The sequence below is a fragment of the Geospiza fortis genome, unplaced genomic scaffold (assembly GCF_000277835.1).
Source record: "Geospiza fortis unplaced genomic scaffold, GeoFor_1.0 scaffold95, whole genome shotgun sequence".
Classification (NCBI taxonomy): Eukaryota; Metazoa; Chordata; class Aves; order Passeriformes; family Thraupidae; genus Geospiza; species Geospiza fortis.
Window position 1 is genome coordinate 2,018,861 of NW_005054333.1, and position 19,633 is coordinate 2,038,493.

At 42.0% G+C, this 19,633-nt stretch overlaps 1 protein-coding gene across 1 annotated transcript in view; it reads left to right on the forward strand.

The window, feature by feature from the left end:
- Positions 1 to 19,627, forward strand: part of COLQ (collagen like tail subunit of asymmetric acetylcholinesterase) — a 39,793-nt gene extending 20,166 nt beyond the window's left edge. Inside the window, exons 7-17 of the mRNA XM_014307302.2 lie at positions 1,964 to 2,026; positions 2,932 to 2,958; positions 3,577 to 3,621; positions 4,339 to 4,374; positions 5,240 to 5,320; positions 8,519 to 8,615; positions 10,260 to 10,399; positions 13,136 to 13,255; positions 13,844 to 13,964; positions 16,155 to 16,257; positions 18,252 to 19,627. Coding sequence (XP_014162777.1) covers positions 1,964 to 2,026; positions 2,932 to 2,958; positions 3,577 to 3,621; positions 4,339 to 4,374; positions 5,240 to 5,320; positions 8,519 to 8,615; positions 10,260 to 10,399; positions 13,136 to 13,255; positions 13,844 to 13,964; positions 16,155 to 16,257; positions 18,252 to 18,321 — 903 coding nt within the window. The 3' untranslated portion in view covers positions 18,322 to 19,627. The remainder of the gene's footprint in view (positions 1 to 1,963; positions 2,027 to 2,931; positions 2,959 to 3,576; positions 3,622 to 4,338; positions 4,375 to 5,239; positions 5,321 to 8,518; positions 8,616 to 10,259; positions 10,400 to 13,135; positions 13,256 to 13,843; positions 13,965 to 16,154; positions 16,258 to 18,251) is intronic.
- Positions 19,628 to 19,633: the final 6 nt, after the last annotated feature.

Genomic DNA, 19,633 nt, shown 5'->3' on the forward strand with positions numbered 1-19,633 from the left:
GAAAGAGATGACAAACCATGAGAACGACTATCACATCTTTGAAGTTCATTTTCATACAAACAAACATTAATTCCTGTTATTTTTATTAACCAACAGCAGAAGAAATGACAGGATGTGCTTTGCTACTGCAAAGTGACTGCTTCACCTGCATTTGTTATAGAAAAAGCTTCAGGATAGTCCTTTAGTAAGCACTGGCTTATGCAAAAGGTATAACAGCTCTACCGTGGTTTATGGAGCTTCTACAGGGACTTTTGAGACAACCTGCTTTTCTTCAATCCAGGATGCATTAGGCTAAAGGACTGCACACAATGCCTAGTTCAAAACTGCTTTTTCTGGTAAATCTTTGACTCTTCACTTGCTCTATGAAGGTTGATGCCCTCACCTCAGAGGATGTGATGCATTAGCTCTTGATACTGCAAGAATAGTAGAAGGTGACTTGTGAACTTAAGCCACATCTGGGAAGCAGACTTTGAAGATCTTCCCAGCCATGTTACATGAAGAACATAATATTTGAGTATGTGGGAATGTAGGCAAGCAGCAAGAGAGTATGTACTTAAAAGAAATCACTGTTCACTTTGAACTGTGAGATGGGAAATGGTTCCCCCCACAAACACATTGTGTGCTATGATTTCCCACAGCAGGAGCAGAGAGGGCAGAGGAAAGGTTCAATCAACTCCTTCCTTCATAGTCTTAGTGAAGGAAGAAAGGAAAGCAGACAAAAACTCATACACTCAGTCTTCTTCTTGTATAGGCATTAGTTTTATTTATGTAGTCTTCCTAATTTTGATTAATCTCCTTTGTCTCATTAGTCTAGATTAGTCTATTACTGCGCTTTTTCATCACACTCCTAGAAGGATCCGTCATACTCAGAAGTAATGTTTTTTCCTACACTTTAACTGCAAGTCCTTCTTGCTGTTTGATGATGATTCTTCTGCTTTTATTGTCTCTTCTGATACTGGTCTGTCATGTTCTTTATGTAGGTTCACAGTTTCATTTCTTCTGGTCTTTATAAATTTCATTTTCCTGCCTGTCAGTGAAGGCTCCAGTTTAATACAGTGCAGAAGATCTCTGTGGCATTTCAGTTGGTTGTGTCTCTCTTTCCTTTCTCCCCATCTCTGATCTTCACCAACTTACAATATTCTTCATCACCACAGATGTTTGCTGCATCCCCATCTGTTGTAAATCTCCAGTAAGCTGCTGTTCCAGGTTTTTAACTCATATCCACCTCTGTGGATATTTGCCATTTCTTCAGCTGGGTCTTCTTGTCTTCTTACTTTGACACAGCCTTAGTTCAGTCCCTATTTCTCTTACTTCATTCCTTCAAGTCTTGTCTGAACTTCCGGCCAGGCAGCAGCCAATGGGAAAATCCTCTCAATTTCTGGGACAGTGAAGGCCAAAGGAGCAGTAAGAACAAAATGTGTTCTGCTGGTAGCACTGCTGCAAGTTTGGGGGTCTACTCTCTATTTCATGCTAGATATAATTAGTTGACCGCAGCCAGAGAAGTGGTTGTGAAACTTTTTCATGATTTACTGGCTCCAAATGACTGTTCTGAGACATGGTGCCTCAGAACTACTGTAAAAGCAGTCACTATGCCCCCACAAGCTGTGAGGCATGCAGCAAAATGCCTTTCTTTTCTGCAGCTCAGTGGAGGTGATGCTGGGTAGAGACAATGCACCTTCATGCAGAAAAGGATGCGCTGCTGATGGTGCTTTGCTTGCATGTCCTTTAATAACAGCTGGGAAAACTGAAGCAAAAGTTACCCACACAAGAAAATTCAAATAGAGGAGTAAGATAACATGTGAGGGCTCAGGCAGAATACAATTGCAATATAAACCCCTGTCCACAATGCTGCATCAAGGTCAGGCTTAACTATTTGACATAAAACCTACCTGAACTGTCATACATTCAGTCATGACCTCATGGGAGAGCCTCATTCAATAACTCTCTTTATTGAACCCTTTAGGGTGAAAAGGGAGAGTTGGGTGTGATGGGATTGCCAGGTACAAGAGGACCAATGGGCTCCAAGGTTTGTTAACCAAACTGCATTTTCAGACATTGGTTTCTAACGCTCTGCTGACAGCTGCTTCCCTCATGAATTTTCTGGAAAGAATTTATCAAGATATATGTGTCTAATACAGATAAAAAATATGTTCTACATCAAGCAAGGTTATGTTGTCTGTTTGGGCTTGGCTGTGTTTTTGGCTTTCCATAAAAATGCTTTGTTATAAATTTTTGTAATTTATTTTAAAAGCGAGCTCAGATAAAATTGTATCCCACTGGAAAAATTGAGTTCTTAAGCATATCTGCAGCATTAAATCATGTCTGCAATGCTTTCCACCCACCTCATAAGACTGTGAAGATTATTTTGGTCCCCTATTAGAACTAGGCATACTACTGGCAGTTGGAATAAATTATGCAATTAGTTTATTCAAGTAAAGGATTGGAAAGAAGAACTGAACACCTTTGTTTATCCTATGTTTCTTCAAGAGAAACTCAATTTTATGTTAATGATGACACTAGATTACTTAAGTATAACTTAAGTATGTTCCAGGGGGAAAAAACAACAATCAAAACAGAAGAGGAAGATAATTGTTAAAATTATTTCAGATTATTAATTATGTCTTCTAATGCTTTATTTACTCTCAGTTACAATTTATTTCACTTGTTTCAATTTCAAAGCATAATCAAAGCTGCTGGCTTTACCTGGCTTTTTCATAATGGCTTTTGGGCTGAGCTGTCTTGCCTTTAATTCATATTTCACAGTTCTGTTTCAGTGCAATTTTAGGAGCTGTAAATATTCGTTTGCCTTTATGTGTTGATGCAATTAATTCTTTGTGCTTCGTTCTTTTTCTTCACTTCAAAGTTTGAAAGTCCGGCTTCTTGGGTGATCTTGAAAGCGAGAAGCATTAAAATATCTATCATTCCCTTTAGGGTTTTCCTGGAACTAGAGGAGAAAAGGTCAGTGTGACAACAGCATAATGTATAATTTAACATTTGGAAACACATTTTAAAAAATGCAACTGTAGAAACAAGGTTGAATTTTGATGAAGTCTAAAAGTCCCACTGAGAAATGCAAACACATATTGAGAAGGAGCACAGTCTTGTGGTTTGGGCTGGGGTGCTGAAGAAGTGAATTTTACACCCTGTATCCTTGTGAACAAGTTGCTACAATGAAACTCACTACAGGTTCTCCATCTGCAGCATGGGTAAAATAATCCTTAATTGTTGATTGGATTTAGTTAGGTGACACACGCTTTGGCACCGAGACACTTTGTACTCTAGGATCTTACAGAGGGATCTGAACTGGGGAAAGAAGCCAACTGCAAAAAAAAAATTGAAGGTATTATGTCCAGGAAAGCATATAATTAAAGTAATTATCTGGGGAGAATGACTCCCTTTTCCTACAGTCCTTAGCATTAATTCTGTTATGATATCAGTAATGAAGCATATCTCTCACTCTGAAGATATTACTGTACTCTGTTGACTTCAATAATGCATTGTATGGGAAAAAGTATTTTTTGCTTCTTCATGAAATGGCAGTAATTGGGCTGTTGTTCTACTGTTATCTCTCTTCAGGGATCCAGAGGTGACAGAGGCGACAAAGGAGTCAAAGGAGACCCGGTAATTCTCTTTCCCAGATGGCTGTGAATATGCATCTGAGGATCTGACAGGGAAAAACAGGAGGGGCGTGGAGGAAAGGAGCCTGAAAGCATCTTCCAGGGAGGGCAGGAGTGGTGAGGGAAAGCAGTGGTTCCATCAGCTGGGAGGGCAGTGGGGCAGCTCCATGTCCCTGTGCCCCCAGGCCAGTGCACAGGGGTTTAATGGGTCAGGAGAATTTCCCTGGAGTCACCCCAGCCCCTCCTGGGCTGTGCAGCCCAGAACCACGGCAGCTTCCCAAAATGCTTTCAGCTGGTCATATGGTAACACCGCGAGGGGAAGAGGGGGAGACATTCATGGCTTGGGGGTTCCTTTGGACTAAGAAAGGAAAAATAAACTGCTTTTGGTGCAAATGCAGAAATGCCATTCCCAGGCCGGCTTTGGAAGCTGTCCAGGTAGCAGAGCTGCCTGTAGACAAGAGAACAATTGGGATAATTTTTCCAGAGAAGCAGAAACTGGCAGCAGAGGATCAGACAGAGGAGTAATGGCACCATAAAGGAGCTTTATAGTAAAATTTTGCTTATAAATCTCCCCCTACTGCATTACCTGCAGTGCTGAGTCAGTGCAGGGGTTCTCAACTGATACCCACACATGGCACTTGTTTTTTCCTTCCAAGGAAGGTGCTGCTTTGTCAAAGATCACTACACATTTTCTGATTATTTTTCTCCTTTGACTTTGTAGGGAGAAATAGGCTTCCCTGGAATGCTGGGACAAAAAGTAAGTGGGTGTGATATGTTGGGAGTTGTGTTAAATGCTGAGACAGGCTCAGTGAGTGGATTCAGGGACTTCCCGGGTTGTATAAGACATTGAAGGTCTTGCTTGACTCAGAGACCAGCACTGCCTGAACTTATCAAATTCTTTAGGCTTTTTAGCTTAAGAGAAAACTCAGATTTAGCCCCTTGGTGCTGTTTCACTTTTTTCACAGATTATTTCTTTAGTTATAATCTTCCTCCTATTTAACTGCCCTAATTGTTAGGGTTTTATTCACTTGAAGCTAATAAATATTTCCTTATGGATATTCTGAAACAAAATGGCGCTACTGTATAGAGCAGTGATGACCCTGACCAGTTTTTAAGTCATCATTATTCTGTACTTGCAAAACAATCAGGTGCTGGCTTATGGAAAACTTAAAGGTGGATAATTTTAGCACATAATCAAACCGTGCCTCTGAAATTAGAAAAGGAATTAATAGTTGCTTCTAGAGAGATGAGAAGATGAGTGAATTTACCTTCCTTTCCCTAAGTATTTTCATCACATGTGCATCTTAACAGCAAAGCAAGACGTTGCAAAGGGGTCAGAGAGCTTTCCCAGCCTTGACTTCTCTAAGTGTGTTTCTGATCTCATGTGGCCTCTTCCTTAGGAAAGGATTTTTCAGGGGTATGTGGGTAAATTGTATGAGCTTCTTTTTACTTTACATTTGTTTTAAACTATTTTGTTATAATTTTGGGTTCCTAAGAATGAAACGGTGCCAGCATTATCTAGAGGAATCATGTGAATGACAACCATGTGCCTCTGCTGTCTTGCTCAAGGCAGGTAAAACCATGTACTTAACTCCTTCTTCCTTCCCTCTGCACCCACCAAGGGAGAGATGGGCCCCAAGGGACAGTCTGGAGTACCAGGACACAGAGGACCTATAGGAAGACCTGGAAAACGAGGCAAACAAGTAGGACCACGGTGTTTCCTCTTCCTGTGACTCATGGCATCTGTGTGACTGTGTGGTCTAGGCTCTTGTACCATGCACTGTGCTGCACAGGGAGGGGAGAGAAGGCTTGGAGCACCTCACAGGCATGCACAGGATACACAAGAGTTAAAACCTCAGCTTTAGGGCTGGAGTCTTGTCTGCAGTATTCAGCTCTCTGCCCAGGCAGCATGGGAAAAGTTGTTTTTATCCTGGATTGGTAATGAACTAATTTAATACAATTTGAGCAGATCTTGAAGGCTTCCTTTGAATCCTAAGCAACACAGAGCTATGGTCCCAGCCCCACCTGACAGCTAGAGAGCCCAAAACTATGCTAGCAGAGCTACATTTGCAGAGTTCCAGCTGAACTGTAAAGACTCGGAATTGTGTGTAAATTGGATACTGACTGCACCAATGCAGCATTTCAGTGGTAGGGGCTTAGCTGGAAGTGGTATATTTGCAGTCTTGTTATGCTCAGCATGGCAAGGAGAGGCACATCCCTGCTTCACTGTTGCTCTGATGAGAACAGGTAATATCTGAAGTGATAAAGTAGCCAATATGGGGAAAAAAGATGAGTTGGGTGTAGGGAGGAAGTAATAGATCTCCAGGTAAGGGAGGTATGAGCAATGTAAGTTTCCTAGATGACCCACAAGAAATATTTTTTGTCCTAGATTTGTCAGGTTTTAAAAGCTGCTGTGTGCTCTTTGCTGGTTTTGAAGGGTTTGCTCTTTTTTTTTTTTAACCCTGTTTATCTGTCGTGCTTGTGTGCTGTGGAATATCTTTCCACAGTATAAGAAAAGAGAAGATGCAGTGCCTGCAGATCAGCTCGAACACTGTGCACTCCTTATTTGACCTTAGACATTTTGCCACCTTACACGGTGGCTTAATAAAAAAGTGGTGACATAAGCATGTCATAATTTAAGACAACAATCAGTGTGACTAAAAGATCTGTAGTCTACCTCTAGATTGCTGTTTCCAGACCCAAGGCTCAGTACACAAACCCCCTTCTGGTGCCCTGAGAGCAATCTTAGCACTGATTCAGCATGAAAAAGGCTTTCCCTCTCTGTAACTGGTGAACGTGATATTCCCTTTCTTCTTTTCTAATGCTTTGAAAAAACTAGGGAGTGGCATTTTAAGGCTCTGTGGGTCTGGCTGCCACCTTTAAGTGCTGTAGTGGTCTGGCTGTTTGTCCAGCTGAGAGGATAGTTTCCACCAGCATGGGGCCATTTCCTGTCTCTTGATCCAGCTGACATGCCAAGATAAAAGCAGCTAAATTAAGCAGGTGTCACTTCCACTTGCATTTCCAGATATGTCTTGATTAGCTCGCTGACTTCTTCAAGTCTCCCTGCCTCTGGGACAGGCTCTTCCTGAAATGTGGCCAGGAGCTGGGAGTCACAAGTCACAGCCTTACACAGCTGACTGAGATACAGCACCCAAAGCTTTATAACTGGGGAACTGAGCCCAGGCAAACCCCAGTTTAGGGTTTCAGTCTTGAGAAGGAGGAATGAGTTAGGGCTTTAGGTAATGTTAGTTTGGAAGAAAGGGCATGAACACAAATATTGTCAATGGGAAAAGCTTCTCCCAGTGCCATGGGCACGTGTGAAAGATAAACAAGGCAAAAACATTGAACATCAAGCCTTGCAATTATTATTTAACCCATCAGTGCTAAGCAGGAGAGCATTAAGCAATCATCCCTCCAAGCAGGGGACGCAGAAAACAGCTTGTTCTCAGTCAGTACATGTCTGACTGGCACTGCCTTGCCTCTGTCAAATTGCTGTTGCGGGGGAAGGAGATTTCCCACAGTCTTCTTTGGGGCTAGAAAATCCTGGTCTGCTAGTTCTGTGTTGCATAATGTAAGAAGTAATTAGAGATCAGCATCACTGACATTCACATAAATCCTGAAATATTTTTATGGCTCAGAGCTTACCTAATAGGATTAAACAAAGCAAATATTCAATTAGTTCTTTATAGGCCATGACAAAATCAGCCTTCCTCTGCTGAAATGGTGCAAGTGACATTCAAACATATCCATGGGATGTAACATATTATATAACAATAATTGTTTCAGCATATATTAATATATATGCTTTTCTACAATTAAATTAGATGTGCAGCCATTCATTGTATGATTCTGAATGCACATTAACCTGGAATTACACCATCTTCAAGGAAATAATCTCCTTTGTCATTAAAAGAGAGCTTACATAGTGCATATCATTTTTATTATGCTAAATAATATTTGCTGTTACATAAAAATCAAGTCAGATATTTAAACCTTTAACTATGTAATACACTTCTGAAATATAAAGCTGAGAAATCCAAGCCTTGGAGAGTATATGAGCAGGAAGATAAATATAGTTATTTTTAATAAGTGTCACCATATTAAATTCAGGAGCAAAAAATGAGAAGGTGCCAAACAGTTCTAGGCTGAAACTTCCAAATGCCTTAGGGTATGGCTGCACAAACAAGCTCCCATGAGGCACATTAGGGCTGATTTTTGAGAATATCAGCTATTGTGTGTTAACTGTGTGTAAGCCCCTCTCCCACAGGTAATTTTGCAGCATTTGCTACTGCTGCCAGAGGGACACCATTTCTCAGCACGGTGCTGCTAAACATTAAGCTGCACTTGTAAGTGGCTTGGCTTGTGATGATTTGTTATCCTAGCTATACCCATGGTGAAAGCCAGGGAGATACAGGAATCCAGGCACCTCAAACATTCTGAAAATAGTGTGGGTGTCAAAGTCATTAGTGAGCTTCTGAAAGGCTGCACCCTAAGACTGGGAAATGTCACTGTGGAAGCCCTTGACAACTCCTCACTGATTTTCCCCTTTCTTTCTCAGTGGCACTCGCTTCTAGAGAGTTACAGGGGTTAAAAAGGCATCTTTAAAGAAAGGCTATCAAATGATTGAAGTCAGAGCAGGGTGATTGCTGACTCTTCCCAGGGCAGATCCCTGTGACCATTCCCATTTGGGAGCAGAAGTCCTGCCTGGGCATGCCCTTTTGTCTCCACGTAGGAGAGGAGAGCTCTTTTTCCCCAGGGTGGTGCCCATGAAGCTCATGCTTCTTCTGGCATATGTCTTGGCTTTTTAAAATGGGAAGCCACTGCTGGCTTGTTACTAATGTTTGTTTGTTTTGTTTGTTACTAATAGCTTAGCCAAGAAATGGATGTCACTTCTCTTCCAGGGACTCAAGGGAGACATTGGACCGGCGGGTGTCATGGGCCCGCCTGGCAGGCCTGGCCCTGTTGGCCAGCCAGGCCCCCCTGGACCCTCAGGACTAGGTAAGCTGAAAATGAGGTAAACCAAAAACACTGCCCAGGAGCATCCCTGCTCCCCAGCCCCTCCTGACTCATCAGGCACACATAGACCCCTCTGCACAAAGGCTTTGTTTGCCTCTCCGTCCATGGCAAGGAGAGGATTTCTCCTGGAGGCAGGGCATGCCATCCTTGTCCATGATTTTAAAACCCACTTTATGGCTTTCCGATGCTTCAGATAAAACCAAAACTAAATCCTATGTGGTCCCCGAGGGATTTTTGTAGATGGGTACGATGAAAAGCCATCTGGCAGCCTTGGAGAGACTAGGTAATCTCCATCATCAAAGGTCTGCCTCTCCAGATATCCTGGCTTGCAGTGAAAAACTGTGATTTCTAATCAGACAGGACAGGTTCACCCTGTGCAGCTCTGCAAGGGAAAAATAGATGAGATTTAAGTTACAGTGTCATTAAGGAAAGCAGGGAAGAGAATGGAAAGGGATAGGAGTCAGGGGAAAAAGAGAGCAGGGGAGAAAAACTGTCTATATAATTAAATGCTTGAGATCTATGCTCACTGCAATTGTGTGTGTTGTAGAAATTATGAGAAAAACCTTGTAATAACATAATTGTACATCCTCAGAGCTGTGCATGCACATGAACCCTCATCACCTTCAGGGACCAAACATGGACAGGAAGGACAAGACATGACCCACAACACACAATGTCCCCTTCCATTTTGCTTTCCCTTTTCCTTCCCTTGCTTGCATTAGTGGACAGGAGGTATCTTCTTGTGGTGGTGTGGAAATGGGACATCTGTGAAGCTGAGCACAGCTTCAGAATCCTCACATATCTCACATCTCCCATTAAGAAGCATCTTTGCTTGAGTAAATAATTAGCTGGAACCTTTCAGAAGGCAGAATTTTACCACACTGATGGGAAGGCAGCCAGGACCTTGAGTTTATTTTTTCAAGGCTTTATTCCATCCACAGAAACTTTATGTGTCAGGGTCATTAATCTTTTTCCTCCAGAATATAAATTTTGATCCTAAAAGACATTTCTCTAATGATGCAACTGCTTGCAGTATGACCATATTGGATCATAATCTAAATCTGCAGCGTAGTGCATCCTTGCCAAAGTTTGAAAGTCAAAAAGCAGTATTTTTAAATTAATGTTTAATTAAAACATTAAATAGCTCCTGTATTTTTAATTGGGTTTTTGCTGTACAGAAACCTGTGAAACAGCATTGCTCAAATGGTTGTACAAAGGCACAAGTCCAATCTGTTGTGGACTTATACAGAGATTGACTCTACTAAATTTGGTGTGTAGGTGCTGTAGAGTGATCTGTGTGTTCATCCTCTCCTGAATTTCTGTAGTTTCAAACAGGCTGGCATTTATTCTAAGCAAATGGTCTCTCTCTTCCTCTGTAAAACTGGTAGAAAAATTCAGAAGGTGATCTGAAATAATGTGACTGCGGTAAAAAAACAGGCATCTTTCTCCTGAAGTACTGGGATTAGTGCCCCCCTTCAGTTCCCAGTGGAACTGGTGGGAGCTGTGCCTGTCTGAAAACTTGGGTAAATGCATACATCCACCTGACCTGTACTTTTCCCCCTAAGGCTGCGTGTGTGTGCTGTGTAGTAACCTCATAACAAGGCAAGCTGGTCCTCTGCTTCCTAGGGCAATTTGCAATAGGACCAAAGGGAGAAAGAGGACTTCCAGGGCCTCCAGGGAGATGTCTCTGCAGAACCCCACAGCAAATGAGTAACCCATCATATGAGCACTCTGTGTTTGGACACAGCTACCCAAAAGTTCCCGCGGTAAGCAGGTTTTCTGGGAGGGGATGTGAGCAGTCCTGAAGTGCTTTTATTACGAGAAGTGTTGTACTCACTAATACTTTTTTTTAATAGGAAGATATATAGGCAATGTGTGATTTCTAGTACCCAAAACCTCTGAGATCCAGAGGTGCAAAAGAGTTCAGTCTCATAACTTGTTGTGTGATTGATGTACTGAAATTCAGCTGTTCCAAAACATCAGTAAGGTAGCACATATTTGGAAATGTTTTTCAAGCCTAGGGGCGCTCTCTTTCATCTACTACTGTACATATGTAATCTGTCCTTTTTATTTCATTAAATCAAAAAGCATTTCAGATTGGTCAGTAAAGTAAGCATACCTTTCTTGTTTGTTTGGGGCTTTTTTAAGACAGATTTCAGAATTGAATTTTGGGATCAAGTATTTCACATATGCAATAGAGCTTTCTCCCAGAGCACAGACCCTCAATAACAGGAGTTTCCACAAACTGTGAGAATCAGGTGTCTGGGCTCCAGTCTGCAGACATACACATTATATGGTTGATTTCCATCTCTAGACCTGAAAGCATTTTTATGAGCAAATTGGACAAAATACTTTAAAGGACAAGGCATTGATAAAATGTAACCTAGTAATATTTTATCACTGATTTCCTTGGGCTTTGTGGCTATTGTTTATGTTCTTCTCCTTCTGCTGGGCCCTGCCTCATTAATCTGTGCAGTGCAGCACTCAGTCAGCGATGAAGATGCGCCCTTGGTGCTGTGTGCCAGCACAGCTCAGCTGCTCTCCCCATGCAAGTGGAGATGGTGTGGTGTCTGCTTGTCTCTGAATGCCAATGAGCAGCAATTGGCTTTGTCAGAGCCCCACCTGTCACAGTGTCAGAAAGCTGTCACGGTGGTGGAAGGGACACACTCACAGCACCGTTAAACTGGGTCATTGAGCTCAGCCTTTTGCACAAGTGTGTTTCAAGTCTTGGCAGCTGGGCCAGCTGCTCCTTCATCCCTGGCTGTGCTGCATGAGAAAAAATCCTCCTGTTGTTTTGAAAACATAATGGTGAGAGATGAATGTGCTGAAATAAAGGTGCACATCACACCACACTGCGTGCAAAAAAAAGCCCATTGTGTACTTTGCAGCCTGGAGAACTCATAGGAAAAGCTTTAAGGCTCTCAACATAATGTAGAGATCTCATTACCCTCCTTCTCCATCAGGCACTGTCTTAAAAGATAGTAATGATAGTAATAGATCTTAAAAGATACTAATGAGAGTGTAAATATCTAAAATACCATACACTATCACTATGAGCCCCCAGGTGCCATTTTTTTGCCAGGAATGTGGGGTAGCAAAAAAGCAAGGCTTAGCTCTGGAAATGAGGCCCTTCCAGAGCAGCGTTCCCTGTTTTCCTGCCTGCCCCATTTGTTTTACTTCCTCGAGTTTAAAGAACACTTTAACTTAAACCAGAGCTTAAACATCACTATTGTTTATTCTGTCCAGATCCCCATGTAGCAGCTTTGAAGTCTGTCTTGGGCCCCTTGAAAGCTCTTGTCAGGGTTCTATAGCTGCACATGGAAAAGACGCAGAGGTGGTGCTGTGTGCCCTGTGGTTTGCCAGAGCAGCACAACCTCAGTGCCACCACCCGTGCAACCAGCAGCTCCTCCAGAGGAGGGCAGAGGCTGGGAAACAAAGTGCTGGTTTTCTGTCATTGGCTTAGATTAATTTCATTTTTTAAATCTTGTGCAATTTTAAAGGCTGATATCTGTAATGGCTTGAGACAGCATAATTTTGTTATTGATTTCAAGAGAAATTGGAGCTCTGGGGCTGGGCCCTGAGCTCCTGAACACAATTACAGAATCAGTTCTGTGATGGCTTCCTATTTATTTGCTCCCTTTCATTCAAGCTGAAGGCATTTTTATTCAATGCTTCTATGATGAAATTGGCCTTTGTCCATGGTTATGGGAATGTTCTCCTATGTAAAAATTTCAAGATAACATGTTTTTAAAAGAGCCAATTCTGTTTATGTTGGTAAGAATCAGACTCAGACCTAAAACTATTTTGCCCAGAAACACTGCATTTGCTTTTTCTTAATTTAAAAAATGGCTTGAATCTTACAAAAATTAAATTGATTAGGCTGCTGAAGGAAAAGATTATTTCCTAATGCCTTTTACATCCAATTTCAGTGACTGAGACATTAAAGAAAGGGGTAAGAGAGCAGCTTGTCCTAATTTTTCAATTTTGAACTATTTTTTTTTTGCAGTATAATTGGAGACTTGGCTTCAGACCATAGTATATGCATATAAAGAAACATGCATTTTAGTGTCAATTAAATCTAAAGAAATAACAAAGAGGTAGAAGTTAAGTGAAGGTTGTATTGAGCCATGCACTATTTATCTTGTAGCCACAAACATGCCTAAAAAGTTATAGCCAATCCACAAAAAGCACTTATGTCCTTTTGGATTTTGCAATTGCTTCAGCATCAAACCATTTGAGCATCAGAAAGTTCTTCTCAGTAGTGATTGTGCATCACTATTTGTATGCTTTTTACTTGAGGATGTGCATTTCAAAACAGGGGCCCAGGAAAGACCATTCTTTCCATTGCTGTAGGTTCTCACCTCTTCTCTTTCTGAAAAAAACAGAACCATTTTCCTATATATTATTTACCTATTTGAAGATACATATGCCAAACTAGATTCTGTGATAATCCAAAAAACTTCTTGAGAAGGTTACCAATCACCTCTTTTTGTGTGCCCCAGATTTTTGTGGTGAACAATCAAGAAGAATTGGACCGGTTAAACACCGAGAACGCGTTAGCATTTAGAAGAGATCAGAGATCTTTGTATTTCAAGGATACCTTTGGATGGCTCCCAGTCCAGGTGAAAATATGACTGTGGTCTCAGAAAATCCTTGAGTGTATGTTCCATTTTGAAATACAGAACATACTTCTGTACTTAAGGTGCCATACCAAATCAGTTAAGCAAATGGGGAAAAGCTCATTTTTGAACACTGCCACAACTGTACATAATTCTGTGAATTTTACTCACAGGGGTCTTAATTACTGAGGAATTGATTCGGCAGTGTTGCGGGTTTTGCTAACTTCCCTGTGAACCACTGGTGAACAAACTGGAGCAGAGTTCAGGGAGTTATGGTGGTAAAAATAGTTTTTATTAATACAAAATAAGGCAAAACTCACCAGGGTACGGAGTTGCAGAACTAAAACCCTGCAAACCAAAATCACATATTTCCTTATTGCTTCAAGGAGCTGAGTCCTGCTGACATTAGCAACAGCATCTTTCTTGTGTCTGCTGGACTTCGGATCAGACTCTGTATAAACCTTCTAACCAACAAATAACAAGCCATAGAAACCTGGTTGTGGGACCTGCCCCCCAGAGCCCTTCTCCTCTGCTTGCTACCCAGGCTGCTGCTGGTCTGGTTCAGTAACTCCTGTGTGTTTGCCTGGCCAGCTCTCCCCTCTGTACCCCGTGGATTACCGCCTGGAGGAGGGGGGCACCTGTGGAGATGGCATTGTGCAGGATGGGGAGGAGTGCGACGACAGCAACGCGGTGGTGACCGATGACTGCATAAGTGAGTTACAGCACAGCAGGAGGGGCTTCTTCCTGCCAGGGAAGGTGCATTAGTTGTACCACAGGGTACACTGCTCATGTGTGGGAGAGCTTGTGTGGTTTGTGGATCAAGGGCAGGCCTGGGAAAAGGGAGGCACGATGGCCACAGGGTGAAAACTGAGGCTTCCATGCATGCGGATGGCACACACCACACAGGACAGAGGCAGCAACAGCACTTCTCTGCATCCTTGCTGACTCACAGACTCTGCATTTCAGGGGGCATCCAGCAGCTGGTTTACACACACACCTTTCCTGGGGGCTGCCAGCTCTCTCTAAAGCTGTAGCACACCTTTGCAGTGCAGCACAGCCCGTGGGATAGATACTGGAGCCCTTGGGATGGACACTGTTTCTTACAATAAAATAGATCCTGACTCCAGAAACACTACTTCGGATTTTGTTATTCACCTGCATAGGGAAGGTGTCAGCCCACTACCTTCACTATCAGATTTACATAACATTTAATTCATGTCTACTCCATCTTCCTTCCATTTTGCTGATTGTGGATAGCAAAGAGCATATAAGCATTTGAGCAGCTGTGGTAACCTTCACTTCCTCCTCTCTAAGTTATTTTTACATCTTGAATCCTTCCCCAGAGCACAGCCCTACACCATCTCCACATAGTAGGTTTGGTGCTCTGTTGTTCCCAGCAAAGGGATGCTTCTTCACATTTCAGAGCAGCGTCACTCAACACTGAAAGATGCAATTTTTCATTTATATATCACTCACTGACTTTGAAAATGGGGTATATGCAGCTATGCCCTGTGCGAGTTTCTCCATCCAGCTGTCCATCACCACCCTTCCCCTTATGACTTAGGAATCCCAGCCAACTTCTCAATGACAACAGGAAAGAGATTTCAAAGGCAATTCCGTCTCAACAGGTCTAAGGAGACACATAAATAAAAGCCCCTCTAAGCCTGACTGACTGCAGAGTACTCCAGAGAGACAGCAGACAACCTCTCTCCTGTTTCCAGACATGAGGAAACGATTGAATTAGAACTTGTAATCAGCTGTGGGCAACAACCATGTGGCGAGATAGTGTTCATTAGTCCCAGTGCCCGCAAAATTGTGCACTCTGTGTCTGAGGGCACATCATGTTCTCTGTGTTATGCATTGGGCAAAGCCTCAATGGAGGCCTTGCAGTACAGATTTCTGACACTGATGTGACCCATCCTTGAGTTATTTGGAAATGGGCACACTGTCGTCATTCTTCTCCTGTAACTGAACCAAAAGGAAAAGGCTAGCAGAATGTTAAATGGATTTTATTGTAAAAAAGGCTTGTTTGTTTTAGAAGCATCAATTTCTGACAAACACATCCTTGGTGCAATTAATTAATCATTTCTATTTGTTAATAAGTCACTTTAGCCTTTTAAAAACTCCCTGTTCCTGTCTGTTTAATCCTTTGCTTGATACCAATGGATTCTCCCAGAAGATGTCAAAGGGATTTTAACTAAATTAATTTGTTCATATTAGAAAGTCATTCTCAATATGCTGAAGATATCAAAATCAAAGTCCAATTGCTAAAATGGCAAACAAACCCACAAATTACTGCAGCCTACATGTCAGTCACCATGAAAAAGTGTGACAAATCCCACTCACACTCAAGTCAGTAGGAGTCAGCAGTGGGAAAGACATGATTTTGGCAACATTTATATATTTTATTTCTTTATAGACAGGCTGCATAATTCCGTTCATATGTGGAAACTCACAGCAGACAAACACAGATATTGCACAGAATTGGGTAAAGGTCTAGGCTGGGAATTCCAAACCAGTTATCCGCCTAAGATTATTTTTTTAAAATTGTGACTTCTCCAAATCATTTATGTTAACTGTATTTTATGTTTCCCTTAACTTGTTTTGATGGTAATTATTTATGGCAATAATAGGTTTGGAATCAGTGCTGTTGTAATTTGTGATTCTATAGTAATTATTTTTAGTATTTAGCCATTCTTTCCCTTCATCACTGAAATTAATCTAAAAAAGTACATTCTTTGTAGTGAAGAGTACTGCTCCTCCTAAGACAGCCCTTACAGAATGCCTTCCCCAAAATGTCTTGCTTTATAATTAACCCTTAAAAAGCTAGTTCCAGTTACTTCCCCTGTTTCTTTTACTTGTGAAGTGCCTGGAAGGTGTTTGTTTCTTTATTTTTCACTAGGGTGCCGCCGTGCTTACTGTGGAGATGGCTACAAGCATGAGGGCGTTGAAGACTGTGATGGGATGGATTTTGGATACTTGACATGTAGAACTTACCTTCCTGGGTATGTAAGAGGAGGTCTTCACTTGGCTTTGGTGGGTTTCTTTGGTTTGTTTATGGAGGGGGTTTTTGTGTGTGTTTTTCCTTTCTTGTTTCTCTTTTCCAGCTTTAAAACAGAGGAGTTTCACCCACTTGAAACTTGTTCCACTGGGACCACTGCAAGTAGTAGGGAAGAAAGAGTCTACCAAATTATTTCTGTATATAATTGACTTTAAGGGCTAAATCTCATTTCACAGTAAGAAGTACATGCCTCTTACTGTACAAAACAAATGAAGGTCACATAAACCTAGGTTTGCCCATTTCTTGCCAAGATTTCCTTATCTGGTCACATTAATGTCCAGCCATAACATAAGAAAAGTAGGAAAGACCATGACAAGATGATCACACTGAAGGGAAAAAAAAAAAACGCACAACATCCAAACCACAAGCTTGTACCAACCTCTTGCTGCCCTTCCCATCGATGGGTACTCTGGGGGTGTATTTGCTTTGAATCAAGCAGTCATCTGTCAGCTTTTCCAACGTGCAGGAAATTCATTCACCCGCAGATGCAAAGCCATGCATCTGTGTAGCAAAGTCCTTCATTTAAAACATCTGCTTACTGTTCACTTGCCTTCTCTGCCTATTGTTTAGGCAGCTTCCTGTGGTCGGCGTTTTGCCTCCAGCAGCAGCACCTCTATTTAGCTGTCAGGTATTGTTAGTGGCTAACAGGAAACATTTAATTTGCAAATTAAATTATGTGCAGAGCCCTCATTATTCAGGGAACAATAATGTGCTAATTGACAGGAATAAGAAACCACATGATGTCTTTGTAAATCTAGCGCTGTGCTAATCCTTCCACTGTAATTGTTGGAGCACTTTTGGTATAAGAGGTTACTAAAATCCAGACCAGTCAACCTGACAAAACTGAAACATTTTGCAGAGACCTCATCTTCAGACAGTGTGGAGTTGTTCTCTATGGTGAAAACTACTCCCTTCTAAGAGTCTGAAATTTGCTGCTCAACATAGCACCACAAAAACTTGAGGAAAACTTTATAAATTGCACTTTGCTCGTATATTCAAGATGTGGAAGAGCAGCCGAGATCTTGTATTTTTGTGGTAGTCTGCAAATTATCTGCCAAACTAAAGAAAAAGCTGTGAATCACGAGAAAGTGGGCTGAGTATGTGAGTATAACACTCCCATGGGAGTTTTACCCCCAAGTAACCTTTCCTCCAAGAGCTCTGCTGCAACTGATTTTCCCATTTTTTACTCTTTCCAGCCCACAGATCCCTCCTCCTGTTTCACACACCTTCTCTTCAGATTTGATGGTAGTCTGAGAATGTGGGTTATCCTAGGACGTAGTTTTAAACCGGCATGGCTTGACGTTGTGGATGGGTTATTCACTTAGACATTCCAACAATAAACAGTCATTTAAATTCTTATTAACAATTCTGGTCAGGTCTTCAGTAGGTAGAGTCCCTGCTCATTTAAGTCAGTAGAAAGAGAAAATCTCCGGTGTTCCTTATTTTGTGAGGACTCTTCAATTTACTCTTTTTATAATTATTTCTAATGTGGGAATGTGTCACTCACTATTTCAAGTACATGAAAAAGAAGTTAAAGGACAGGCACAGTCATGCCTGCTGAAGCTATTGGGAGTAACTGGAAAAACACTTAACTCAGAGCCTCAGATATTTTGTTCCACAGCTCCCGTGGGTGAGCGCCAGGGCCTTTTGCATCCACCCCCATGAAATGCTCCAGTCCTCACGCCAACGGGGATTTTATTTTTTTAATTGACATTACTGGGAGTTAAGTCTTCACTCATAGTTTCTCCTGGCCCCCTGTTTTGCTGACAGAGGAGAACACAGTCGAGCACTGATGAAAATTGCCCTCCTATTCAGTTTCCCATACGCTGCTGCATATGCATATTCTGAGGTTCTTCACTCCTACGGAGAGTTACAACCAGGAGCCATGTAAGTGAACCATACCATGCTTTGAAACTGAGATATTCTCTTTTATTCCAGGTCTTACGGGAAACTGCGCTGCACTCCTTACTGCTACATTGACTCCACACAGTGTCGATACTTCACATGAGGGAGCAGAGGTGGGCAGCATCCCTCGCCTAGGGGTGCTAGGTGCTACACTATCACCTATCCAAGAAGGACTGGGACAAAAAAACAACCCACCCACCTCTGGGAAAACAAACAAAGACACATCATGCTGCTGATGGCCATTCTGAGATTTTTTTTTTTAATATAGATTTGTCAGATAGGGAAAAATAGGACCACTGCATCCTGTCTTAATAGAGAAATAAATGTCAAGTTGTGTGTGCCAGTGAGACTTCCATGCGGCTGCAGATGGCTCTCCATCACAAAAGCAACATTAAACTACTGGAAGCTGAGTTTCATTAACCCGGAATGCCATGTAACAATTACCTCGACTTAGCACTGTTAAACCAAAATATAGTCTCTTCAGGGGTTTTGTCTTTAACCCTTCTCTGCATAAACACAAAGCATATCTTGGAGGTGGTGTTTAGAGGGACTTTCTCTTTTATTACAATGTGAACTTAGCAAATGTTGCATCCACTAGAGATGACTTCAGCAACTCTAAGGTTACCAGTGCTCCTTCATTGGTCAAAGGAGTTGAAGTTCTTTCAGAATCAGCAAACCAGTCAAATAAGCTGGTTAACATCACCTTCAGGTGAAGGCGTTGTCTGTGTGTGTCTGTGCACTACAAGCAGTCACGGGAGGCTGTCAAAACGCAGCACAAAAGGACAAACTGGACAAATAAACTGTGAAATAGCCAAGAAGTTCTCTCCCAGGAGAAAATCAGACAAGGAGGGAAGATAAAGAAGGAATATATTTCTGTATTTTTCTCCTCTGAGCTGAGCTGGCTGGGCTCTGCCTGACCCCAAGGGGCTGGGACAGCATTGGCTCCCTGCCTGAAACCACAGCCATGTACACATTGTCTTCTCTCTGGTGTCCACACTGGAAGGTCTTTGCATTTGCAACCCCTTGTCTACCCAGCCATCACCACTGAATTCCCAGTTATCCCCTGTGCTCCCTCCCCCTGTGCCACTGGCTGTTTCTGCACCGTGTGCCCTAGGGTGTGTGTGCTCACTTTTGTATCGACAAAAATCAGACCATGGAGTAGGGCATCCGTGGGTGCTCGGTCATGCTGTGCAATGTACATGTGGGGTTTTGTTTTTTGGGAAGGTCTCTCAACTATATCGGCTCTGGTTGGAGTCAGGGTAATTATAGACTTATTTATTAGCAAGTAGTAAAGAGCAAATTTCATATGGAAAGCATATTAAATGTTCCGTGAAAAAGAGTCTATAACAGAAAATGAAACCAAGAATGGGCAGAATTCAGGGCTAAAAGCCTTAAAACTAGGCATTATTTTCATA